The sequence below is a fragment of the Triticum aestivum genome, chromosome 5B, assembly GCF_018294505.1.
Source record: "Triticum aestivum cultivar Chinese Spring chromosome 5B, IWGSC CS RefSeq v2.1, whole genome shotgun sequence".
NCBI lineage: Eukaryota > Viridiplantae > Streptophyta > Magnoliopsida > Poales > Poaceae > Triticum > Triticum aestivum.
In genome coordinates, this window is record NC_057807.1 from 433,322,758 (window position 1) to 433,350,056 (window position 27,299).

The 27,299-nt window shown below is 44.7% G+C and overlaps 2 protein-coding genes across 3 annotated transcripts; one reads left to right on the forward strand and one right to left on the reverse strand.

Annotated features, from left to right (window-relative positions):
• Positions 1-14,222: 14,222 nt before the first annotated feature.
• Positions 14,223-20,287, reverse strand: LOC123112280 (uncharacterized). 2 transcript variants are annotated; one of them, XM_044533230.1, is made up of 4 exons: positions 19,424-20,287; positions 17,475-17,607; positions 15,262-17,310; positions 14,223-14,818 (listed from the first exon to the last, which is right to left on the reverse strand). In XM_044533230.1, the coding sequence occupies exons 1-4, from the start codon at positions 20,269-20,271 to the stop codon at positions 14,411-14,413; spliced, it is 3,438 nt and encodes a 1,145-aa protein (XP_044389165.1). In that variant the 5' UTR covers positions 20,272-20,287; the 3' UTR covers positions 14,223-14,410. The 2 variants fall into 2 exon arrangements, with proteins under 2 accessions (XP_044389165.1, XP_044389164.1); XM_044533229.1 differs by having other exon boundaries at positions 17,394-17,607; positions 19,424-20,286.
• A 7-nt stretch (positions 20,288-20,294) lies between these two features.
• On the forward strand, positions 20,295-22,065 carry LOC123112281 (protein WHAT'S THIS FACTOR 1, chloroplastic). The gene has a single exon (XM_044533231.1). The coding sequence runs from the start codon at positions 20,429-20,431 to the stop codon at positions 21,632-21,634; it is 1,206 nt and encodes a 401-aa protein (XP_044389166.1). The 5' UTR covers positions 20,295-20,428; the 3' UTR covers positions 21,635-22,065.
• Positions 22,066-27,299: the final 5,234 nt, after the last annotated feature.

A 27,299-nucleotide genomic window follows, 5' to 3' on the forward strand; every position in this document is an offset into this window, starting at 1 on the left:
TACATATATATATATATACATATATATATATATAAGTTGGAGGGGACGAGAAGCAGCCACGGGGGTGCCCCAAGTAGGAGGAATCCTACTTGGGGTCCTCCCAATTCGGCCTCCCCGCTTTCCTATTCCTATTTGGAGTAGGAGGGGAAGAGGGGGAAGGGTGAATCCTATTCCCTTTTTTCCTTTCCTCCTTCCCCTTTTCTACTCCAATTTGGCTAGCCCATATGGAGGGGGCGCACAAGCCCCTTAGGGGCTGGTCTGTCCCTCTCTTGGCCCATTAGGCCCATATTGTTTGCCGAGGGCTGCCCGGAACCCCTTCCGATGACCCGATACATACCCGGTATCCCCAGAACACTTCCGGTGTCCGAAAACTATTGTCCTACATATGAATCTTTACCTCTCGACCATTTTGAGACTCCTCGTCATGTCCGTGATCTCATCCCGGACTCCAAACAACATTCGGTCACCGAATCACATACCTCATATAATACAAAATCGTCATCAAACGTTAAGCACGCGGACCCTACGGGTTTGAGAACTATGTAGACATGACCGAGACACCTCTCCGGTCAATAACCAATAGCGAAACCTGGAGTCTCATATTGGCTCCCATATATTCTACGAAGATCTTTATCGGTCGTACCGTAATGACAACATATGTTATTCCCTTTGTCATCGGTATGTTACTTGCCCAAGATTCGATCGTCGGTGTCTTCATACCTAGTTCAATCTCGTTACCGGCAAGTCTCTTTACTCATTTAGTAATGCATCATCCTGCAACTAACTCATTAGTCACATTGCTTGCAAGGCTTATTATGATGTGCATTACCGAGAGGGCCCAGAGATACCTCTCCGATACTCGGAGTGACAAATCCTAATCTCGATCTATACCAACCCAACAAACACCTTCGAAGATAACTATAGAGCATCTTTATAATCACCCAGTTATGTTGTGACATTTGATAGCACACAAGGCATTCCTCCGGTCAGGGGCAGAGCCAGGATTTTGGTATAGGGGGGGGGGCAAGTCAAGTTCATAACTTTCTTTCCAGACCGTAAAAAATAGAGGGGGCACTACACGCTACAAAACATGGATACAGTTGTATGAGTTTAAATTTACCTCTACAATTGTCAATAATAAACTGACAAAACTTAATAATTCCACTGGAAGAAAACATACCTACTAATTTGTTTTGACGGATATGATCATGCAATGCCGAAGTAAGTCTACCGTTTGGTGTTTAAAAGATAGAGGGGGCACTTCCCACCTGATATGGTCCATCGGATGTATAAAAATGTCGAGCTTTATCTTGCTTGTCCGGTGGCAGCTCCCAATTTAACATGTTTTTCCTTGTTTTGGAACATTTACCATGTCCGTCGGATGCTGATTGTGAGTGTCAATTCGATCGAGGGTTGTAACTTGCACAGCAGCCTCATTAACAATTTTAGTAGGTTGATAACTTGAACCAATCGTCTTAAAAACTGAATCAATCTTAGCGGAGTTTGGTGGCGCTTTTCTTTGCATAGCTGCCGAAATGCAGTCTCGCAATTAGCTATATTGGTCAAGTTGGACATAGGAAAGTTTTGCATCAGAAATAAGAATTAATACAAGATAATTTGCATCACGATCACGATAATTTTTAGGACACATACAAGATAGAAATTCTTCATAAAATCATAGCATCGCAAATCATACAACCGAAACAAGTGAATGAAAAAAAATATGATGTATAAGTTCAACAATTATACAAGATGAGGATTGAGATCAGTAGATGCATGGTGTGATGTACTGATGTGCTAAACCTTGGATTCTTGGCTACTTTCCACTGGTTGGATCCGGAAGATTTGGCAAGTGAAAAAGGTTGCATAGCGCTGTCGCCGTACGAATAGGATCGGCAGAGGGTGGGGAGAGCGAGCAGAGGCGGTCGGGCGTGCGAGGGCATGGAACGGCGGCTAGTAATTTCGCGTACTAATCCACGTATAGGCTAATCGCACAGGAGATACTAAAAAAAGGCTAATCGCACGAGAACGCAACTCTCTGGCCGCTAGTGGGCTTCATATGGGCCTTTTCTCTCTTTCTAAAATTAGTATCGAGAGATAGGGGGCCGAGTATGTATAAACCTGAGAATACGCGCGTTTGTATCGCTAATTTCGTAGCATCACTCGATCGTTAGGGGGGCAGGCCCCTGCTCGCCCCCCCCCCCCCCCTTGTCTCCGCCACTGCCTCCGGTATTCGGGAGTTGCATAATCTCATAGTCAAAGGAATACGTATATGACATGAAGAAAGCTATAGCAATAAAACTGAACAATCATTATGCTAAGCTAACGGATGGGTCTTGTCCATCACGTCATTCTTCTAATGATGTAATCCCGTTCATCAAATGACAACACATGTCTATGGTTAGGAAACTTAACGATCTTTGATTAACGAGCTAGTCTAGTAGAGGCTTACTAGAGACACGGTGTTTTGTCTATGTATCCACACATGTATCAAGTTTCCGGTTAATACAATTCTAGCATGAATAATAAACATTTATCATGATATAAGGAGATATAAAATAACAACTTTATTATTGCCTCTAGGGCATATTTCCTTCAATGTCGACACTAATGACTTCAAGATTATGATAGGACTACATCAGGGTGCCTTGGTGATAGATGAGGTCACAAGGGATATACAAAGAGATATCCCATGGTGTATGCTCTTTGTGGATAATGTGGTGCTAGTTGACGATAGTCGGGTGGGGTAAATAGGAAGTTAGAGTTATGAAGAGAAACATTGGAATCAAAAGGGTTTAGGCTTAGTAGAACGAAAACTGAGTACATGATGTGCAGTTTCAGTACGACTAGGTGTGAGGAGGAGGAGGTTAGCCTTGATGGCAGGTGGTACTTCAGAAGGACACCTTTCAATATTTGGGGTCAATGTTGCAGGAGTATGGGGGTATTGATGAAGATGTGAACCATCGAATCAAAGTCGGATGGATGAAGTGGTGCCAAGCTTCTGGCATTATCTGTAACAAGAGTGCCACAGAAGCTAAAGGGCAAGTTCTATAGGACGGTTGTTCGACCCGCAATGTTGTATGGCGCTGAGTGTTGGCCGACTAAAAGGCGAGATGTTCAACAGTTAGGTGTGGCGGAGATGCGTATGTTGAGATGGATGTGTGGTCACACGAGGAAGGATAGAGTCCGAATATACAAGATAGAGTTGGGGTAGCACCAATTGAAGAGAAGCTTGTCCAACATCGTCTGGTATGGTTTCGGCATATTCAGTGCAGGCCCCCAGAAGCTCCAATGCATAGCGGACGGCTAAAGCATGCGAAGAATGTCAAGAGAGGTCGAGACCGAATTTGACATGGGAGGAGTCCATTAAGAGAGACATGAAGGCTTGGAGTATCACCAAAGAACTAGCTATGGACAGGGGTGCGTGGAAGCTTGTTATCCATGTGCCAGAGCCATGAGTTGGTCGCGAGATTTTACGGGTTTCACCTCTAGCCTACCCCAACTTGTTTGGGACTAAAGGCTTTGTTGTTGTTGTTGTTTAAATTTTCAAACACTTTTTGAAAAGAAGTGAACAAAACTTGAAATACTTACGCTTTTTGGAGTTTCTGAATAAAATATGAATACATGAAGAGAATCTAGAAAAATGAACACATTTTAAGAAATGCAAACATTTTAAATTTTCAGAAATTTTGGCAAAAAAGAACTTGAAAAATAAAATTGAAAGAAATTAAAAAGAAACAGAAAAAAGCAGAAAAGAAAAATGGTGGAGCTATATGTATTGCTGGGGGGGCTATGCCCCCCCCCCCCCCAACTTTGAAGCAACTTGTGAAGATTTTTTTTGAAGGACTTAGATGAGAACTTTTTTAGCTTTTGCCCCCCCCCCAAACACTCATATATTCCTTTTTTTTCGAGCACATTAGGTCTACCTCCGCTACTGCTCCCTTGGTTGTTCCCCAGTAGTCCCCACCGAAATGAGGATGCAGACAAGTTCTTCGAAAACTCAGCTCGGCCTGTGCTGCATGCGTGCAGAATTCACACATACGCCGGCCCCTTTCCTCCACCTGTGCGATATGGGTGGCGGTGGAGGCTTTGACTTGAGGGTTAGGTGTATACTTAGAGTTGAGTTTCCGAAGAACTTGTCCAAAACGAAAAAAACCTAACCCGCGCGCGCCGGGGCTTCTTCGCCGAGTTGCCGACAGCTGGGATGCGCTGCTGCGAGTCTTTTTTTCGTTTTTGATGATGGTAGTCGATCGCTGGCTCGCTACTAAATATGCAGGGAGGAGAAGGAGAGTGGATGGGTCGCTAGCTAGCGCTTCCGCGAGTCTTTTTTTCCTTTTGGTTGGTATATACTTAGAGTAGTTGATTGTTGCTATGTACCAGCTACTCGCTGCTAAATATACTCAAGTCTAGGAAAGAAGGGAGGAGATAGTACTGGAGACAGGCAGTAAGAAACTAGGACGCGTCTACCGAGCACCTTTCCTTGCTGGTAAGCGTGAAACATACTAGATGCAATCACGCGCTTTGCTGCGCTGCTAGATCATTATGATGATTCACATTAGAATTTTTTATGGTGATCGGTAGCAGTGGGCAAAGTTATCCTTCTCAAGCAAGTACTACGATGCAATGCAATAAAAAGATTGAAAAGGGGCAAATAGTAACTGCATTGGGTTTTAACAGTACGATAGAGTCTTATGGCCCCCTTCTCATTCAAACCCTCAAGTCAAAGCCTCCACTGCCACCCATCACACAGGTGGAGGAAAGGGGCCGGTGTGCGTGTGAATTCTGCACGCATGCAACACAGCGCCCAGCTGAATTTCTGAAGAACTTATCCGCATCCTCGTTTCTGTGTGGATTACTGGGGAATAACCATGGGAGCAGTGGCGGAGCTAGACCAAATGTGCTGGGGGGTCAAAAAGGAATATATGAGTGTTTGGGGGGGCAAAAGCTAAAAAAGTTCTCATCTAAGTCCTTCCAAATTTTTTTCATAAGTTGCTTCAAAGGTGGGGGGGCATAGCCCCCCCAGCAGAGGCTACCCTGATCCGTCGCCCACCGCTGAGAGGCCTCTTTTCCTGATTTTCTGATAACAGGCAAAAAAAATGGTGAGTCTATGGGTACGGACAGTAAGAAGAGAAGGAGAGAAAAGAGTTGAAGAAGAACACCTAACCCGCACGCGTCGGGGCTTCTTCGTCAAGTTGCCGGCAGCTGGGACGAGAAATGTCGCGAGTTTTTTTTACGAAGAGTGGAGAGAGACAAGCTAGTCATCGCGTCGGCTTCCACGTGCCCACCGCGAGCCAAGGCTACCCTGATCCGTCCCCCGCCGCCGAGAGGCCTATTTTCCTGATTTTTTGATAACACGCAGAAAAATGGTGAGTCCATGGGTACAGACAATAAGAAGGGAAGGAGATAAAAGAGTTGAAGAAGAAGACCTAACCCGCATGCGCCAGGGCTTCTTCGTCGAGTTGCCGACAGCTGGGACGGGCGCTGCCGCAAGTCCTTTTTCCCGAGAATGGAGAGAGACGATCTAGTCGTCGCATCGGCTTCCGCGTGCCCACCGCCGAGCCAAGACTAGCCTGATCCGTCCCCCGCCACCGAGAAGCCTCTTTTCCTGATTTTCTGATAACAGGCAAAAAAATGGTGAGTCCGTGGGTACAGACAGTAAGAAGAGAAGGGGAGAAAAGAGTTGAAGAAGAAGAACTAACCCCCCCCCCCCGGCGCCGAGGCTTCTTCGTCGAGTTCCGGCGGATGGGATGGGCGCTGCTGCGGGTCTTTTTTCGTTTTTGATGATGGTAGTCGATCGCTGGCTCACTGCTAAATATTCAAGGAGGAGAAGGAGAGTGGATGGGTCGCTAGCTAGCGCTTCCGCGAGTCTTTTTTTCCTTTTTGTTGGTATATACTTATAGTAGTTGATTGTTGTTACGTAGGAAAATATGTTTCAGAGCACCTTCACTCAGGCTTGTCTATCCTAGCCATCCATTTTCCGCATCACGATTCGTGCAAATACATTTCTCTTTTTTGTTTCTCTCGCATAGAACATGTTTTGAACTTCAAACTTCCGCAGCACAACAAAGCTTTCTATCTAGAATCTGGGATAAAACTTTCAGATTTTTTTCGTCCAATATAAATATACGAATTAAGATTTTTTTTGGTTAAAAAATCTTATTTTTAGTATTTATGTTGGAATGAAAAATATGAAAGTTTTATCTCACGTTCTAGTTAGGAAGCTTTATTGTGCTGCAAAGTTTGAGATTCAAGAGATGTTCTATATGAGAGAAACAAAAAAGAGAAATTTACATGTAAAATGTTAGTTGTGTTGCATAGATCTCAAAGCAATATTGGAGAGCTAAGATAGGTGGGTCTGGGTGCAGGTGCTCAAAAAATCTGTGTCCCACGTACCAGCTACCCGCTGCTAAATATACTCAAATCTAGGAAAGAAGGGAGGAGATAGTACTGGAAACACGCAGCAAGAAACTAGGACGCGTCTAGCAAGCACCTTTCCTTTCTGCTAAGCACAAAACAGACTAGATGCAATCACGCGCTTTGCTGCGCTGCTAGATCATTGTGATGATTCACATTAGAATGTTTTATGGTAATCGGTAGCAGTGGGCAAAGTTATCCTTCTCAAGCAAGTACTACGATGCAATGCAATAGAAAGATTGAAAAGGGGCAAATAGTAATTAACTGCATTGGGTTTTAACAGTATGATAGATAGAGTCAATGAAGCCAGTGCAATTAATATTGTACATGCCACACATAAAGGACCACTTCAACTATGTCAATACACTACCCAATACGTATGTGACGGAGCCAAGTTTGGACACAGGTACAACTAATAAGTTTACAACTTCTACCCGACTATACTAAAAGTGTTACATGGACATTTGCGATAGCCCAACCAAGTAGCCCAAAGGAGATGCATCACTACTAGGGACAACCCTAGTAGTAGCGCGGGTTTAATGCCTACTAGTAGAGCGGGGCACCGCGCTACTAGTAAGGCGCTACAGCTATTCCTTAACAATAGCGTGTGTGACACACACTACTGCTAATACATATAGCCGTAGTGTGTGTTGCCTCCAGTGCTACTGCTAATCTAACTAGTAGTAGCGTGTTTACTGTCCAGCGCTACAGGTATTTTATTTTTTTATTTTTAGTGTATTTATACGCCATTATACAAATTTTGATACAGTACCAATTAAAAGGTTGTTATATCATTATGTCCATGATGAATTAATATATCATTGTGAGGAAGAAACATGGATTATCATTTGGATGAATCAAAAGTTGAATTAGGACGACAATCCTACTAATTCAACTTTTGGTCACTTTTGATCGATCCACATGAATGTAATCCGCGTTCCTTCCACCAATGATATAATAACTAATCATGATCATAATAACAAATCATCATGATAATCATCATCATCATATTAATATAAAAACTCTTGCATCATATCATCACCAACAACACTAGCTAATAATCATCATAGTCATTACCACCATTTAATCATCATAGTCATAGTGTAGCTATCTAATCACCACCAACACTAGCTAATAATAATCATCATAGTCATTACCACCAACACTAGCTATTTAATCATCATAGTCATAGTGTAGCACATCATCATCTTCAAATTTGTTCTAGCTAGCTAGTCACTCATGCTGCTCTCTCTCGGGTAAAATAGCAAAGAACATGTGTAGCAATCCTGCTTCATCATGTTGGAGCATGCAAATGAACATGTCTCCTAATCGTGGGTTGCACTTCTGATTGTTGCCCCCTAGTACTTCTCTGCGATCATTCACAATTCTGCTCCAGTCTTTCACTATTAAGCATTCCTCGGTTTTAGAAATTCTGAATGCACTCATGTGCAATGTAGGATGTCTTGGTCATAAGCTAATCATTGACATGCGACCTTTAGTCTCGATCCAGTGAGGCACAACTATTATCGGGAGTCCCTGTTAAAGAACATCATATAGTAACATACTTAGCAATTAAGAGAGGACTAATAGTAAAAATCTTACCATCTTTCCTAAATAGATGTGACCATAGTTCAATACGAACACTATTGGTCGCACGTTTTGAGTACTAAGATTTCTAAGTCTAGAAAAATAATTTGTCTTGACAGCATCAAGATCCTGAAGCTATGAAACATAATGATTTATCTCCTCGCAATTTAGTTCAACCCCGGGACAGTGGACTGTCATGTCTACCAAGCGCCAGACATGTTTGCTTGAATGGAAATAAGCTGTCAATAGAAAATAGTTGTCAACTATTTTTGAATAAACAATATCCAAGACATAAATATGGTTGAGAAACTCACATAATGGTAGAACTGGAGGCGTCTGCACATCGACCCAGATGTCGATATTACCTTCAATGTCATCTTTGGGAAGAATATCAAAGGTGATAACCATATCAAGCTCAAATGCATAAGTCTTGCATAGTGTTTGCCAAGTTTTGCATTCAAAATAGGTGTAGGTGTCTGCGTTGTATAATTTTGCGTGGAAAGTATAACCATGCTCGGTCTTCAAGTAAACTCTCTTTACCTCCATAGTTTTCATAGGGCTGAAACCTATCTTATCCAAGACAAAAACTCTTGCATGGCAGGGGATAGACTAGTATACTAGTAAACAATTTAAATTATAAGTTGAAGCAAATGAAGCATATGTCATGCTTAATTACGAAAAAAGACTTGTCGATGTGACTTACTGTATCCACTTCGAAGTTCTCGTCCATCTTGATTCTGAAGAGCCTATCATCATCTAGGAAGATTCTGTCGCACAGGCCGCGCTCGTCTTCGCATTATTCGCAAATACCGAAATCCTTTTCGTCGTCAGACATTTCCTATGTTCATAGTTGAAACATTAATTAAAAATTGATCGAAGGCAACTACCAGGATACTCAACACACAAATCCGGGGCACTCGATATTTCCTACATATTCTAGCACAAGTCATGCTTAAATTCACGAAAAAAATCTGGCATGACCTTTGCTAAAATAGGACATATCGAGCGCCTGAAATTTGCCGGAACGGAAATGAATCAACACTCCGGCAAAACATAGGCCACTCGGATTTTCCCAGCGATACAAAGATGTTCATGCCTAAACTTGCAATTCCATCCGGATCAATTATCATAAGCATTCGCACATGAGCTCACCGACTAAATACCCTAGTTCTACTCTATTCAACACACCGAGAAGTGCATAAAGAGGAGGTGGACTTTTAGCTCACCGACTCGGGTGTAGAGGAAGTAGAGGTAGCTCGGATGACGATCACTCCAAGGAGACACGACTCTACAAAGCCTTCGTATTTCACCGAGTAAAATTTTAATTAGATCCTCAAATCTCATTTAGCATTCTTTGATGACAAAGTGATAATGACATAAATTCAACTAGTTCTATTAATTCAACTAGTTCAACTAAGCACTTACTACAAATAAACTAGTTCTATTAATTTTCTTACTAAAAATAAACTAGTTCTATAGTAAAATTTTAATTAGATCATCAAATGTCATATACCTAAATTTTCCTACTAAAAATAAAATAGTTCTATTAATTCATGTAGTTCAAGTAAGCACTTACTATAAATAAAAATAATTAATTTTCTTACTAAAAATAGTAAAAAAAAAACTACATTATACAAGAAAAGTACAAAAAACGTTTAGGGTTTAGGAGAGATGGAGGGAGGAGGGAGGAGGAGGAGGAGGGAGGAGGGGAGGAGGGGAGGAGGGGGCGGCCGGAGGAGGAGGGAGGAAGAGGGAGGGGTGGCCGGAGGAGGAGGGAGGAGGAGGGAGGGGGTGGCCGGAGGAGGAGGGAGGAGGGGGCGGCCGGAGAAGGAGTGGAGGAGGGAGGAGGGGGCGGCCGGAGGAGGTGGAGGAGGGGGCGGCCGGAGAAGGTGGGGGAGGGGGCGGCCGGAGGAGGAGGGAGGAGGGACGAGGGGGCGGACGGAGGTGGAGGGAGGGGCGCGGTAGGGAGGACGAACTACCTCAGTGGAGGAGGAGCACGAGCGTCGGCGGAGGCGGGCGACGAGAGCTTGTCGCGGAACGGCGGCGGCGGTGGACGATGGGGGGTGCGGGGGAGTGAGAGTGGAGAGGGAGAGTGGGGGGCGGCCGGTTGGGGGCGCGTAACATTGAACTTAGCAGTAGCGCGGTATAGTATAACGCGCTATTGCTAAAGTCCATAGCAGTAGCGCGTTCTGAAAACGTGCTACTACTAAGGCTAAGCATGTAAAAAATCAAAAATACATTGTCATCAATGATTTTTTTGTGTAGAATCTAAATTGAATAGGAATCTTTCCCGGTTTTTAAGAACCGGTGAAGATTCCTATTGCGGCCACAGATCCTACACATAGAGTTCAGTGAAGACCAAGTGCTTGTGATGGTTTGAGAAATAACGTATTTAAGGTGGTAAACACCCTGTTCCTTAGCAGTATGGGACTAAACTTAGGCGTGAGGGGGATGAGACTTTAGCAGTAGCGATTGTTGGCGAAAAGCACTACTGCTAAGAACTTTAGCAGTAGGGCTTCTTTTGGAAAGGCGCTACTACAACACATGGTTTGGGGGCGACGCCCTGGCAATTGTAGCAGTAGCGCACTTCTCCCCTAGCGCGGTACTCCTACCTGTGTATTAGTAGCGTGCTCTTTTGAAGCACGCTACTGCTAAGTAGCAGTAGCGTCTGTTTTTATGTCGCGCTGCTGATAAGATTCTGTGTATTAGATTTTTCTTAGTAGTGCATATGCGCCCACGCAACCTGCAGAGTTTAAATCGGTAGGGAGTAACCATGCCCGGAGAAACAAAATCCGCTTTCGAACTGCACTGCTAAGTCAAGTCCAAAGTTTCGTTCTTCATATAGGCTTTGTGATGGAAATGGCTTATACTTAAGTTCCGGCCATGTAAATTTCAAAATAAAATGACTACAATATGTTCTTCTCATGCGTAGTTACCCATTTTAGCTACCTAAATCTTCTGGTTGGGCTAATAAATGAAACACTGATTGGCATTTAGGGTGAGAATATAGAGCCTCTGTTTTCAGAAAAATAAAAATATTATAGATTTGTATTCGAGGGAGTCAGGAATGGTTTTGTTGCCACCCAGCTATGATGTTGGTGACTTTTGTGACCAGTTCATCCGTACTATGTTTTCTGCTCTAGTATGATTTACATAGGAGCAATTCTCATGTACATAACATTATGTACAGCTCAAAATAAATTCACTGTTATGGTATTCCAGACTGAACATGACGGAATTATGTAGAAAATGATCTGGCCCATTAAAAGGGTAGTGGCAAACAGTACACATCTAAAAAGATAGGATAAGGCTTAACCATTCTGGTAAATTATGAAACTGTACTTAATTCAAATGACAATACAGACCAAAGGGTGTCATCATATTAAATCTGAAGCCACACTCAATGTGTAGTAAAGCACTAAAAGAATATTACTCCATACTACAGCCTAGCACAAGCATGTCGACTCATAACTGACTTAGGAAAGGTGTGTTGACTTCTATTTGAGGAATGTTCTGTAAAACAATGGGATCATCCGATATTGACTTGCAACTAACATTACAGAAATCGTAATATCACCTTCATCAACATAGGAATGTGGATTACAAAATATAGAAACATTCAGTTTTTATAAGATTAAAAGATAGACAAATGCAAGTTGTTTTAGGGGATAGACATGTGCAAGTTTATGTAAGATAATAACACCTGTTTCATACAGAATAACTCACTATAGAGAAGCAGCGGCAGCATACTCGACGCTGTGGTCTGGCTTGTAAGTAATCAATGTTCTGCATAATTGTTCCCTCCTCTGCGGAGGTGGATGTGTCGTGTGCATGTCTCCCAGGGGGTAATCCGTATACATTCATTCACTAGCAAGCATATCAACCCTTGTTCATGTTGAGTAACAAAACAAGTTAGAAATAGAATTTTGAATTAGAAAGTGTTAGCAATTCTATGTAGTATAATTTTATAACTGTAGTTTCACTTTATATATCTTATAGAACACTGCATACATGTCCATAACACATCCACACTCAAAGCTTCAGTATGCACATATATATACAATTTGACAAACGTATGCATATGAAACTTATCTTCTACGGAGCCGCTCTGCTCTTCTATGGAATAAGGATACCAACTTGAAGCTGAAAACAACATTAGCCTGAAATATACAAAAGATTTTTCAATGCCTTTGTAGTTAGGACATGATCATTCCAATTCATCACCTAGATGGATTAGACCAACTCAACTCTAAGCATAGCAAGCGAGCATGGATGAGTAGTCACAACAAAGCTCAAGCAACTCCAAAGCATGCTAGGATGGTTTAGCTATTCGGTGACAATGACAGGTCATGCAAAGGAATGGGTTCAACTACCGCAACAAGTAACAGTTGAATCGTTGTTGTCCTAATGCAATAATAGAAAGCAGGAGCAAGAGAGTAGGATTGTATCAGATTGATCAAGGGGATTTGCTTGCCTGGCACTTCAGAAGATAGTATAGCTCTTCATCGGTGTCAACGATCACAACGTTGGAAATGTCGGCTACCGAGAAGGAACAACACCAACTAGCAAAGAAGGAGCACAATCAATGCAGTGCACATTCATATGAATGACATGTCATGTTAAGGTACTGAATTCACCTAATGCAATATTTAGCCAAGTTAATTGAAGTGGAATTCAAACAAGATCAAATTCCAACTCCAAATGTTATTTCATAAATTGCCCTAATCATCCTTTGTCCTATTCAGTGAGGTTAACTTGTTGAAACATGCATGATCATAGCATAAATAGATTCTTCATATTTTTCTTATCATTTTTCATATATAATTTATTTCATTCAGAGTTACAATTGAATTTCTATGATTTTTAGAAGTTTTGACTTGGCACAGTCAACACTGACGTCAGCAGTCAACCATAGTCAAACCTAACGTGTGGGACCCATCTGTCATTGACATAGTGGCTAACCAGGGTTAGTTATCCTAAACTAACTATTATTTTAGCCGGCTAACCAACAGAGGGGCCCACCTGTCATTGACTCGGAGGGGTGGTTAGGCACTAACTAGACCTGGGTTAACCGGCGTTTAGTCGCCGGTGGCAACCAGGGACGGCGGAGGGCATCGGAAGCGCTCCTCCGACGACCATTTGAGCGGCGGAGCGGCTCTGCCGAAACAGCGCACTATGGCACGTCGAGTGGTGGCGGTGGGAGGTGCTGGGGTGGCCGGGGGGTCCTATATATCCATTGAATATTTAAGTATATTATATACCAATTGACTTAGTGAAATTTCCAAATAATTGTTAAGAAGAAATATCATTTGAGAATATCTAGTCATATTTACCTGATCTTGACTAAGTCTGCTCATTAACCACCTTCAATGGAACAAACCAAAGAGGCCAGGCTACCAAAATTGGTTGCATGGACATAAAATCATCGACACTCCCGCTTGTGCCAGCCACAGGGAGTGAGTCACAATCAGGATCGCCACCATTGTACTGAGTTTCTGGGTCGCTATCATATCTTTCCAGAGCCTCAAGCATGGAACCCTTGGTATCGAAATCAAGTTCATTTGGTTCATTGCAATTGGTGGAGCCACTTACAAAAGAACTGCTCATACGATATCAGGCAAGGTTAGACACCCACCCACCCATCTCCCACCACTCTAGTCTAACTTCTCACGAAACTATCTAAAACGCCAGCTCCAGCAAGTTCCATTCCTGCCATTCTGCAAATATCAATTCCAGCATTCTATTGATCGTGCACTGCAGTCTAATAATGGCAAATGCTTTCGCATTCCCTTGTTTCCAAAGCTGCCACCTAGTAAGAATGACAAATGAGTCGAATCCTTTGCCATCCTCGCCCCGACAGTTCTTCCTGGCAACCAGCCACCTCTCATCAGAGGAATCAGTTACGTCTGGGCATGGCACATTCGATCCTTAACTCGGAAAAGGCGCCTGTGCCAAACTTTCCTCACGCGCACACGCACACATTGCATAAGAATATGGTGCACCGAATCCTTCCCTTGATGGCAAACAAAGCAGGGAGAAACCTCGTCCTGCAGCCCGTGCAATTAAAAGGTGACCAGCACTTCCATATGCACGGAGCAGCTGGGAAACTGACCCAACCCTGGCAAAGCAGGCGATACACCGAGCTTGCCGAATGGAGGACCAAGGCCAATGAAGAGAATCATGCACCTCTCAGCCTCAATCTGGACATCAGCACTAAAAAATGTCACAAATTACGTTTGCTAGATAGCCAAATCAGTAAACGACCGAAAACAGTGTCATTTAAAACATACGTAACCACCGCACATACACTAGAATTTGCTAGCTCAGATTCCAGTCTACACTATGATCCACATGAGAAGAAAAAAAAGATCGGTCTACATATGATGAAAACAGCAGCAGAGATCGAATGCTAAAGCAATGAACCATTGTTGAGTGTACCAAGATGACCAGATGTCTTGTCCTTGCATGCGGGGCAAATGAAGCCAACAGAGTCGTTCTGCTGCTCGGCCGTGCCAAAATGCTGGAACCTTGTGTTGCACCACACACATACAGACTGGAGCACGCCAACCATCTTGGACAGGTCCCAACCTAACTGGACCGGAGGGCAGCTCCCGAACTGCGGTGCATAACCCAGCATCAACGTTGGCTCATACCCTAGCATCAGTGTTGGCTCGGGCACGGGCACAGGCACAGGCATGGGATTGTGTCTGCCCATGTTCCCAAACTGCGGAGCTCCAGCTGAGGCCATCCGAAGGTGCTCCTCAAAACTAGGATATATTTGCTGCTTCTGTGCACCAAATCCAAGTTGCAAATCACACTGTACAAAATACATTACCAGAGTCAACACGCAGATGGGTAAAAGTGTAGAACACATAATGGATAACGGTGTGTGCTGCTGCTATATTTAAGAGAGAATGTTCATAAGAAAGCATACGATGGTTATAGCAGCAATTACATCTATTCAGCTATTGCAATAGTTACCCAAACATGCTAAATTGTGTGACACTGTGACCTCACATTTACATGTTTTCAGTTAATAGTCAAACAACCGTATTTATTTCTCCCTTTGATAGTTGCACATTTTAGTGACTCCTGATTGAAGTTCAAATGAAACATCATTTGTCTATTGCATGATATGTGTGGAAAGAATATATACCCACATTGAAGATTTAAATAAGCATTATATACCAATTTACTTAGTGAAATTTCCAAATAATTGCTGAGCAAAAACAGCATGTGAGGATACCCAGCCAAATTTACCTGATCTTGAATAAGTCTGCTCATTGGACCACCTTCAACGGAACGAACCAAAGAGGTCAAGCTACCAAAATTGGTGTGCATGGACATAAAATCATCAACACTTGTCCCACTTGTGCCTGCCGCAGGGAGTGAGTCAATGGCAGGATCGCCACCATTGTACTGTGTTTCCAGGTCGCTGTCCGATCTTTCCAGAGCCTCGAGCATGGAACCCTTGATATCAAAATCAAGTTCATTTGGTTCACTGCGACTGGTGGAGCCACTTACAAAAGAACTCCTCATACCATGGAAATCAATTCCATCAGTTGCAGTACCACCAGTCAGCGTATTTAGATCAGATATTGAGTAGCAGCTTGAGTAATCAGTCTTCATATTCATAGCATTATTCAGCTGAGCAAAGCTAGTTTCTGCCATAGCACCAGTGAAGATGTCATTGTTGTAAGCTTCAGCATCAAAACCTGGTTCATTACTTGATATGTTCCGTGAGTTCACAAACTGTTCCTTGGCATTATCATCACGTCGGTTGTCGTTGTTCTTAATTTCAGAATTCATTGAGCAGTTAGTGAAATAATCCACACTAATTTGAGGAGGAGAGATAGGATTCATGTTCAAATTGGATTGATACACCATGTCATTGCTCTGATTGACAAAAATTTCAGCCTTAGAAACATTGTTCTGATTGACAAAACTTTCGTCCTGACAAACATTGTCATCATTAGAGCTACCACCAAAACATTGGGCGAGAATGGACGATCGATTGCCATCATGAAGGGCATTAGACGTTTCACAGTTTGCACCAGAAACAGGAGAAGATATTGTATCTAAGCATGAATTGAGGTTAACCTCCTTTATTCTGACATCAATGTTCATCCCATCATCAATGTTGATCGCATCATTTTTCAAGGCAGTCACTCCACGATCAATTTGATCCACAACAGGTTTATCATATTCAGAGCTGGTAGAATTCAGCATATCGCCAAACTTGCAAGCTATCTTGCTGTTATCTACCTCCATGCTGTTGGAACTAAGATCAGGCTCATCCAAGTTGGCAGACAGTGGATTATTTCCCACCTGGTCATTAAAACCAGTTCCTCCAGGAAAACCTCTAAATTTGTGATCCAGCATATCACAGTGCTCAGGAACTTGTTTTGGCAGTGTTATATCAGCACAGTCCATTGGATCATCAGAGCAACTTTTTTCACCTGGAGCATCTGCAGTACATGGAACATCCTGAGGTATCTTAGAGATTTCATGAGACCTGTCAAAACTTCCTGAGCAATCTGCGATGGAAAATTCCAAATCTTTTGAGCTGTCATGCTCATGAACTTCTGGTTCAGGAGACTTGCAAGTACTAAGGTTGCTTCCAACATCAAAGGCAAGAGGCTCTTCAGCTATATGACATGCTCCATCATGGATTTCATGGTCACCAGAATTATCAACATGTTCCTTTTGATGCCCAGCGAAAGGCTCTGTAGCAGAAAGTTCTTTTTCCTGTTGAGGTAAACCAGTAGTCTCCTGAGGAAGGTCCTGATGCCCAGAGACAGGCTCTCCAGCAGATGGCTCTTCTACCTGTTCAGGTAAGGCAGTTATCTCTTGCAACCCACATGGTGCTGCAGCCAAGGATAGCTGAGCACCTACATCTCCTGAAGAAGCTCCGCCAAACAGTTCTGCTGGACTCTGACCTTGACTTTTAACATCAGCTACACCATGACCAAAATAGCCAGGTTTATCTTCAGAGGTCCTCTGACTTTCTTGAGTCTCAAGTTTTCCATCTTTACTGACTCCCAGACCAATCGATTTATCAACCTTGCGCCTTTTAGCTTTCCTTTGATGAAAAGACAATTGATGCTGCACATAGGCACTCTGGTCCTCAAAAGTCAAATTGCATTTTTTGCACTCTTTCCTGACTGCTTCTATCGGAGCTTCATCTTTATAAGGTTTTTGTCTCTGTCCCTGAGAATCACCATTGTGAATGGATAATGTAACAGAAGTGGCTGACACTGCACTTTGCATGTCCCTAGTTGAATCATTTTGCTGGTGAAGACCTGCAGTCTAATTAAACATTTCATGAAGTTAAACAGTGGAAATGAAAGTGCAGACTGCCAAGATAAGGTGCGTACTAAGAAAAAACTTACATTCACAGCACTCAAGTCACGAACTCCCACATCGTTGTTCTGAACTCCCACATTCACAGCACTCAAGTCACGAACTCCCACATTCACAGCACTCAAGTCACGAACTCCCATATCATTGTTCTGAACAGTGGTTGGCTTTGCCTCCACATATCCAAGAAGTGACATGAAATAGGAAGAAACTTCTCTACAAGTAGCAAATTGATGTCCCCTGGGGCTGGAAAGTATAGTGTGCACAATTAGCTAAGGCAAACATGATAATGGGAAATCAACATGCAAAACACAATTTACTACTCCCTCCGTCCCAAAAAGTTGTACTGAAGTTGAGACACTTATTTTGGGACGGAGGGAGTACTTGATTAGATGAAAAAAACATCACAAACCATGTAGCAAGCCCAACGGAGAATATAAACACTGCACAGACAGGCTACAGTGCTACACTGTTCTAATAAAGAGGTACCATCTTGATTAGGATCTTCATTTAACAAGTAGAAATTTAACATGGATCTTTTTCTCCAAAAACATAACTTATGCAAAGCACAATGAGAGTGGTAATAAATCTTTGAAAAGAGAGAAAAATCACTGAGTTAGTGATATACAAAAAAAAAATTATACTTATACATATATTGGTGCATGTCTAATAAAAACACCCACGGAGAAGGGTGTGTAAAAAAAGATATGCCATACCAACATTCAAGAAAAAGTGGAATCGCTTAAGATGACTGGAATAATCATAAATTACTTCTCAGCATCAAGATGGTATGTGCATAATATGGGCACTCACCCTTGATCAGCAAGCCATGTTGCCATCAAGGTTCTGAAGGCTAGTTGAAGAAGAGAGGGATTAGAGAATTTGTTTATTCTTTTTGCTCCAAAGGCGGCAATGATTAGCCTTATGTACAAGACACCTATCCCCCACCCAAACACTCTTGGATTAGGGAGGGTTATGTTAACCTGGCTAGAGTCTTTTAGCACTCTTAACACAGGACTAAACTATCCCCCTACAATTAACTATTCGAGGTTCTATTTTCAGCTACTACCCCAGTTAATCTGGCTAATCTTGCCAAAAAGAAATTTGAGGAGCTGTTGAGCCTGTGCACGCAAGCATGACTGGAAAAGGATTTGTGGGCTTCAAGGTTCATATACCCAGAACACAGTAATGTCAAACCAAAATAAAGTACGCATGAGGGGTCTTCGGTTTTACATTAAATGAAAAAATCAAGCAAATAAAGAAAAACAGTGCCTGAACCCTAGAACTAAAACAAACACACAAAAAAACATTGTTCTGTTACTTTAGAAAACGGAAATCCTAAAATCCTTATCAGCACAATTTATACTTTGGAAGTATCACGAATATGTTAGACATGGAAATTGGCAGAGGCATCAGGCAGCCAACCAAACATGTGGTTAGGCATACACTTTCAGTTAACACTCGCTACCAGACGACAAAGCATACCTGGATTGAGCATTATATACACAAAAAAGGAGACAGAAAGAACGAAACCAAATAGGACCAACAAACTGATGGTTAGATTACAAATTCGTACTAGGTATGCATGCAACACAATCAGAGGTGCTTACAATGAAACAAACAGGAGCACTATGTATGCAAGTATTACCAAAAGACAATAAAAAATTAGATGCCAGACTTTTCGAAATAACACCTTGCAAATGCTACTCCAACTAGAATAAAAATAAAATGGACTTATATAGCCAGAAACCCCATTTTCCTGATGCTTATGTTTCTAATATGTATTCTAATGCAGTTATGCTTCATCTGGTTACTGAAATCAGTAACATTGACTTCTTAGAAGACATTTATTTTCATACTACAAAACCCATTTCTCTACAATATAAATATGAGAAGGAATCATGATCCTTGTGAGAAGCACTGCATCCATTCACAGGGCATCACATTTGGATCATAAAACCTAAATCATTTGCGCATAGAAGGTTACAACACCTATCAAGTGTCAACCATCGTCCACTATCGCTAGAATCAGAACAAACTATACACATCGAGCAGAACAAACCTAACATATCGGCGGCAATTGATCCAGGCAGCACGCTCCTTCCGTTTAATCCCAAGGATTAGCTTCCACCCACGGGGCAGGTGGTCGCCGAATATGGCTGCTTCCACAAACTTCCTCCGCCGCCTCCGACTCCCCCACTGCCCCTCCAACTCATTCATGAAACCCAGCAGCTCGGATTCCAGAGCCAGTCCTGCAGTCCGATTTCGTATCTCCTCCCCATACGGATCCACCAACTCCGCGAGTCTGGCCAAATCAACAGCCACCCCCTTGGGGTTCGTCAAATCCCGGTCTGGGTCCGGGAGCTGCTGGATCGGCACGGAGGCCACGGGGGGTGTGGGCACCGGTATCGTGGGTGCGGGTATGGGTATCGGGGGTAGCTGTTGGAGTGGAATCGGCGGTGGTGGTGGCAGATAGGAGGGGTCGTCGCGCGCAAAGAGCTGCTGGAGGTGGAACACAATGAGGCGGTTCTCGGAATCCTCCTCCGTGGGGGCGGCGACGGCGGAGGAGGAGGCGGTGCTAGGGGTGAGATTGTGGGGGAGATTGGTGGCGGCGCGGCGGCGGGAGAAGGTCTGCTTGCGGGAGCCGGCACTCTCGTTGAAGACGGCGCGATCGATCTTAGGGGGCGGGAGGAGGTCGGCGTCGCGGCGCCCGCGGCGGGGGTCGACGGCGTAGGGCGATGCGGCCGCGAGCGCCACGAGCTCCGACTGGGACAGCGCGCCAAGGTCCACCACGGGCACCACCTCCGTGCCCATGGCGGACGGCGGCAGCGGCGGCGGCGGCGGCTGCGGTTGCTGCGGAAGGGCAATTTGGGGTTTCGGTTTCGTTCCAGAGGAAACGGAAAAGGGCATGGGGCTATGCGGAGGATAGAGAAAGAGGAGAGGTGGGGTGGGGTGGGGTGGGCTCCAGATCGAACGGCTGCCCTCGCATCAAGGTTCGTGCGCTCCACTGATCAAATTGAAACATTGAGCCCCCAACTCCTCCGGCCGCCGCCGCCCGAGCCTAGCGATGGCGCGCCGCCTCTTCTCCGCCGCAAGAGCTCTCGTCCCGCCCGTCCCAGCGCCGGCGCCGGCGCCCGTGCCCGCGTCTTCTTCCGCGGCCGCGGAAGCCGCGGCGTCGCTCCTGCCGCTGCTCCCGTGCAAGCGGCGCAAGAAGCTCCTGAAGAAGCTCAACAGCCCGCGCATCGCGCCCATCGAGCCCGAGGCCGACCGCCGGGTGCCGGCCCTCGACGCCGTCCTCGACCGCGACGCCGCCTTCCGCTTCCTCTCCCGCGCGCGGTCCTTCATGGCCTCCCTCCCGCCCCCGCACCGCATCCCCCTCGCCGAGGCCGGCAAGCTGTACCGCGAGCTCGGCTTCCCCCGCGGCCGCAGCGTCTCGCGCGCCGCCGCCCGGCACCCCTTGCTCTTCACCCGCACCACCGTGGGCTCCGTCCCGCACCTCGCGTTCACGCCGCTCATGTGCTCGCTGCTCGAGGAGGAGCGCCGCGTCCACGAGGAGCTCCTCCCCGCGCGGGTGCTGGCCGTCCGGAAGCTCCTCATGCTCACCGCCCACCGCCGCCTGCCCCTCGCGAAGCTCCACCACTGCCGCGCGGTGCTCGGCCTCCCGGACGACTTCCGGGACCGCGTCCGCGACTTCCCCGACGACTTCCGCGTCGCCGTGGACCCCGACGGGCTCCACGTCCTCGAGCTGGCGCGCTGGGACCCCGCGCTCGCCGTCAGCGCCCTGGAGCACGACTTCATGGTGGACGAGCGCCGCGTCCGGCGCACGTTCCGCTTCTCCGTCCCGCACCGCCGGTCGATGCCGCTGGACGGGGAGGAGGCGGAGCGCCTGGACGCGGCGACCACGTTCCCGCTGGTCTCGCCGTACACCAACGGCGCGCTGCTCCGGCCGTGGACGCCGGAGGCGGAGAAGTACCGCGTCGGGGTGGTGCACGAGTTCCTGAGCCTGACGCTGGAGAAGCGCGCGCTGATACACCACGTGTTCGAGTTCAAGGAGGAGCTGGGGCTGACGCGGCACATGTACCAGTCGCTGCGGAAGCAGACCCGCGCCTTCTACCTCGCCGGCACGGAGATGAACTGGGCCGTGTTCCTCCGGGACGCGTACGACGACGACGGCGTGCTCAGGGACAAGGATCCCCTCGTGCTCTTCAACGAGAAGCTGCAGGGCTACGCGTGCATGACCGAGATGGATCCCAGGCACAGCATCGCTGAATGAATGCTGATGGGTGATCGATGCTGAAACTAAATTGCTTCATTTGACCTTTGTCATGTTGTTTTGTTCAGGCTCAGCTAGTCCATACTTGTATTAGTTGTAATTGGACGCCTTGTCTGTTGTACGAGTCATATGCTAGATCTTGAAAATACAGGTTTGGGGCGGCTGAAAATACGCTCATGTTAGAAACTTCTCCCTGAAACCAATACCCTCTCAGGCGATTAGGGCTCGCTCTTTGATCTTCGGCAGGGCGCATCGGATTTTGTTGCGGCGGGAGATGGCAACTCCGACTGATCGCAGCAGAAAACTTGATATCACGGAGGAAGAAGCGACTCCTCTAGTTCGGCGTCAGATGGAGGAAGCCATCGGAAAAGTTGATATCATGGAGGAAGAAGCGACTCCTCTAGTGATTGACGATTCTGTTGAGTGTTCAAAACCAGGAATGTCTTTATCGCAATTTGTTTCATTTTCGGACAATATTTAGCGCGCTTCGTTAGCATGGGGAAATCCTTGTGGTCTGGTGTTTCGTCCTCTTGAGGAGAACATGTTATAGGCTGAATTTGAATCTCAGTTGGATCAAAGATCGTGTCTGGGAAGGCTCACCGTGGCATGTCGGTAAACATGCAGCGATTTTGAAGGAGTTTGAGGAATGTACGCGGCCATCGGGACTCGCTTTTGATAGGCTGCGGGTATGGAGCAAAGTTGTTAATCTTCCATATAATCTGAGGAATGGTACATGGGCTTGAAGTAGATCGACAAGCATGCAACTCCTTTGCAAATTGACCCGCGGGAGGTTTTCTAAGGGTTCATGTCACCACTAACGTAAAGAAACCCTTGAGAAGGTGGATTTGTGATTGATTCGGCAAGAAGGAACCGTAGTGATTGGTAGGATATCCAATATGAACAAATACCTCACTTTTGCTTTTCATCTAGTGGCCTAGGCCACTCAGATCTTCTCTGACCGACTCCGGCATAAAGGATGAGGAAGGCAACTGGTCGTTTAAACATGGACCGCAATATCTGGGGAACGTTTCCTGGGAGCATTTTTTCCAACGAACGCCAAACTTGCCATGCCAAATCAACTAGGTTGCCCTGGTAATTTTGTAAGAATTGCCATGTTCGGAGGCAAAAATTGTCATGTAGTGTGTTCAGAAAGTAGAAAAGTTGCTACGTTTCACAAAAAATTTGTCGCTCGTTCGATCCTGATCAGATGACTTTGGGGGTGTTCCCTGAAAAAGTCCTCCCAGGAACGTTCCCCAATTATCTTTTCCCTTAAACATAGCCTGAGGGCAATCGATGAAAGGTGCAAGTCAAGTTTTGATCAGAACTCTTCAAAGGATCAGCATGACTCTCAATATAGCAGGAAAGAAGCCAATTATTCGAACTCAAAAACTAGCAAAAATTGTGAAGTTACATCCCCTCCGAAACGGGCGTATCAAAATAAACGTAAAGGGGGCTGCAACAAAAACAAGTTTATCGCAAGGTAGAGATGCCACTCCTAACTTAGCAGACTCATCAGGACAGTGGAACGGATTTGATGGAGCTCAATGGTGAGTCGGCTACTGAGAAGGATGGTGATGAAGGCGATGAACTAGAGGGTGAGAGGGATTATGAGAAAAGATGCCACTCCACCTAGTTCTAATAATTCTATATTGGCAGCCCTTGCCCATCCCAATGAGTTGCATCAATTGGAACTGACAGGGGCTTGGGAACCCCGAGACAGTTCGAGAGATTCTCGAGATTATGAAGCAAGGAGGGCCCTCCTATTGTTCGTTATGGAAACAAAAATTGGGGGTAAAAGAGTTGAACATTTGCAGACCGCTCTAGGTTTTGTTGGTAGTTTTGCCGCCGATAGAGATGGACTTAGTGGTGGTGGTGGTCTGTTCTGGTCTAATCAAGTGGATGTTGAACTTCAGATTTTGGCTCAGCTCATATATTGATGTTACTGTTAGAAGTAAAAAAATCGCAACCATGGCGCTTCACCGGTTTTTATGGCAATCTGAGAGACGAGAATAGGCACCACAGTTGGTGATTCTTGCGTACTTTGCATGCTATTAGGCATAGTGTTTGGTTTTGCATTGGCAATTTTAATGAGACGCTCCATGCAAAAGAACACTTGAATGTTAATGCCCATCCAAAGTGGCAGATGTATGCCTTCCGCGATGTGGTGGCTGAAACTCCTTCCGGGATTTGGGTTGGACGGTGTTCCCTTTACTTGGGATAATAGACAACAAGGCAATGCAAATGTTAAGGCTATATTGGATCAAGGTCTTGTGTATGATTCCTTTCTAGGCCTTTTTTATTATGCAAGTGTCAAGAATGCTAGTTTAGTGGAATCATATTATTGTTTGTACTAGCCGAACTCAAAGCTGCATCACTGAATGATTAGCCAAAGGCACCCCGTACGTTGTGGTACGAGAATGTGTGAAAGTCCCATGCTAACTATGATTCTTTTGTCAAGGATCTATAGCAAGTGGGGGCTGATCAGAGGGGTTTAACTGGTGTCATTGAAGCCTTATCATCCATCCAAGAACATTTAGGCTCTTGGGGCATCAAAGAATTTGGTGCTTTGTCGATAAAAAGTTTGTAGGTTGCAGCAAAGGCTTGAACGCTTAAGAACTACCTTGGTTTGCGTGGTCCATCGGCAGAGGAAATGGTAGTGACAACGCGGTTGAAAGAAGATTTACGTTAAGAGTTAAGAGGAAGCATGGCTTAAACAACATTCATATGTGCAACCGTTGCGTAAGGGGGTTGTAATACTAGTTATTTTCAAGCCCAAGCAGCTGGTGATGGTTCTGTCTGTGTTGATCCGGATGATGTTAGGGAAGATATTCTCAATTTCCACAAGTCATTGTATCATTCGTGAGGTTTTAATGAGATGCATGAATTGTTAGATGTTTTCACTCCTCGGGTCTCGAAACCTATGAATGAACTTCTTGAAAAAAAGTTGCAGCTGAGGAACTGAAGAAAATACTGTTTGACATATAGCACCGTCAAATGCTTCGAGAGTTCATGGTTTTACTATTGGTTTGTACCAGAGTCATTGATATAAAGAAAAAATTATTCCCCTTGATTTTTGTGTCCAAATTTCACTTTACTTTGACATAACCCAAAAAATCATAATATAGGCACTATATGTAAGAGCATAGGAAGAAAGTCCATGGGAGTTCATCCTCCTCTTCTTCAAAGGAGATGAGTGTAGGATCAAAATTATGTCTAGATGGGGTGATTAGACTACTTGACCAAATAAAACCTAACCTTTTTCCCAATTTAGTTGTTTGCAGATTTTGGCATTTCTAGCAAGTCAAACATCACCCTACACATGCAATTCTAAGAGCATAGCAGCGGAAAGTAAGACATGTCACATGTAAGTAAAGGAGGGGCTTGGAGAAAGCAAACGCAATGGGGACACGAAGATTTTTGGCGTGGTTAGGTGGTGCTATCGTACATCCGCGTTGATGGAGACTTCAACCCACGAAGGTAACGGTTGCGCGAGTCCACAGAGGGCTCCACTCACGAAGGGTCCACGAAGAAGCAACCTTGTCTATTCCACCATGGGCTCGTCCTCGCAATGTGGTCAATAAACAGGATATTCACTTCAGAGACATGGAAAAGCATGAAACATAACCTTCTGCCCTATTCTCCAAGATCGACGAGCCATCATGATTTGAGACCACCCATGAATAAGTATCTTTTCACCTCGAAGTGAAATGGACTAGGTCGACATAAACATCATATTGTGACCAAATGCAAGTCTGACTCGACCATGGTCAGGCATCTGTATAGGAACAATAAAACTAGGCAGTTTCTATTTTAAGAAGAACACGGTTATAAAACTGTGTATAAGCAGGAGTTTATGAACAACATGTATAACAGAAAATATCTCATACCATCAGTTTCTGGACACAATTGGACCATAAGAAAAGGAGCGATCCATGGCGTGTCTCCAATGTGACCATTATACTGGTGTATTCAGTTATGGCAAGGTCGACCTTCTTGAGTACATGTGTTCTGGCGGAGCAAGGATGCACTGCAGGGAAAATAATATGAGAACACAATTTATTCGCTGTCCAAATCTAGAAATAATTTCCTCTTTCACGTCAGTGTTGAGTATGGTACTAGTACCTTTTATCCAAATATAATGATACGTCTCCGACATATTGTAAGTGCATCTAGTGCCGACCTTAGTTGGTTTTGGAGTATTGACGACAAACGTGCTTGAGGAACTAATGTGTTTGTGAGAATTGCAGGATAACACAGGTAGTGTCCCTCATTGATTCGGTTTATCTACCAGAGATGACCCCTAAAATGTGTGAAGACATTGAAGACAATGGTGGTTCGTGAAGACATTCACGACGAAGATTATGACACATGAAGCTATTCACGTGAAGACTATGGAGTGCGAAGACATAGTTGTTTCATAGTTTCCTCTTCTTCTTTATTGAGTCATAGGAACCACCGTACTGCTAAGTGGGATCCAAGTGAATAAAGTCAGAGTGACTGATGTGATGCTCAACCAAATCCTATGTATTCAAGCGAAGACAATGAGAGCAAAACTTATCCAGAGCTGGATGAGTCAGCTTTGCTTGTAGCCCAAGCCAAGCTGCCGCATGTGTTTGAAATCTCACCGTTGGACATGTGTCAGTTCATTAGTGACCTAGGGTCATTCGGACATATCAGGTCGGGTTGCCTCCTAGCTATAAATTGCCCACCCCCTACACCATAAATTGGTGGCTGCTCAGAGTTAGTGCACGGCTTTTGTCGTTTGAGAGCAACCCACCTCTGAAGCATTTGAGAGAGAAATCATTGCAAGGACAAAGCCCAAAACACCCAGAGCCAAAGAGTGTTAGGCATCACTGAAGTCTTTCTGTCCGAGTGATCTGAAGACTTGTTACACTTGAGGACTGTGAATCCTCCAGCCGGTTAGGCGCGTTCTGAGCATCCAAGAGTCATTGTGGATTGCCGATGAACGAAGTCTGTGAAGGTTTGGAAGTCTATATCGAAGACTTACCAGAGTGATTGGGCGAGGACTAGGTGTCCTTAGCTCAAGGGGATAAGGTGAAGACGCAGTCTTCTGAGTTAAATCTCAGCCTCCCTAACCAGAGGTACAATTGTCACAGCAACTGGAACTGGTCTACCAAATCCTTGTCCTCGTCAAGCTACTGGTTCTATCCCCTTCTATCCTCTCTTTACAGTTGTCTTCATGAAGTCATTGCTTGCATGTCTGATCTGTTTGACTTCACTCTATGAAGACTATTATATGTTTAGCTCCGTACTATCTTTCTTTCTGATCCTGTCTACCTAGTTGCAGTTAGTCTTCATGCTTTCATTGTATTGTATGTTTGACTAATGCTTGCCTAGTGTAGTTTTCATTCCGCTGCTTACTATATAGGCTCTACTTACATGTTTGTCTTCAAAGCCATCGTGTTTTGAATACTTTCATAAAAATCGCCTATTCACCCCCTCTAGTCGATAACTAGCACTTTCAATTGGTATCAAAGCAAGGTACTCCCTTGTTCTGTGTGATTCAGTTTAACCACCTGGAGTTTTAGCTATGTCGACTGCAGGGATAATCAAGGTCTCCGCTGCATGCCCCGTCTTCGATGGCACTGACTACCCCTACTGGAAGAACAAGATGCGCATGCATCTTGATGCCATTGATGTTGAT

Bases quoted from the DNA above. Each gene is read 5' to 3' on its own strand.
- LOC123112280 (XM_044533229.1), bottom strand. From the start codon at position 20,271: ATGCCCTTTTCCGTTTCCTCTGGAACGAAACCGAAACCCCAAATTGCC. The intron at 17,608-19,423 runs GTTTGTTCTGCT...TATACTTTCCAG, and splicing joins AATTGCCGCCGATATGTTAG to CCCCAGGGGACATCAATTTG. The intron at 14,819-15,261 runs GTAAATTTGGCT...TATTTTGTACAG, and splicing joins GCAGACTTATTCAAGATCAG to TGTGATTTGCAACTTGGATT.
- LOC123112281 (XM_044533231.1), top strand. From the start codon at position 20,429: ATGGCGCGCCGCCTCTTCTCCGCCGCAAGAGCTCTCGTCCCGCCCGTC.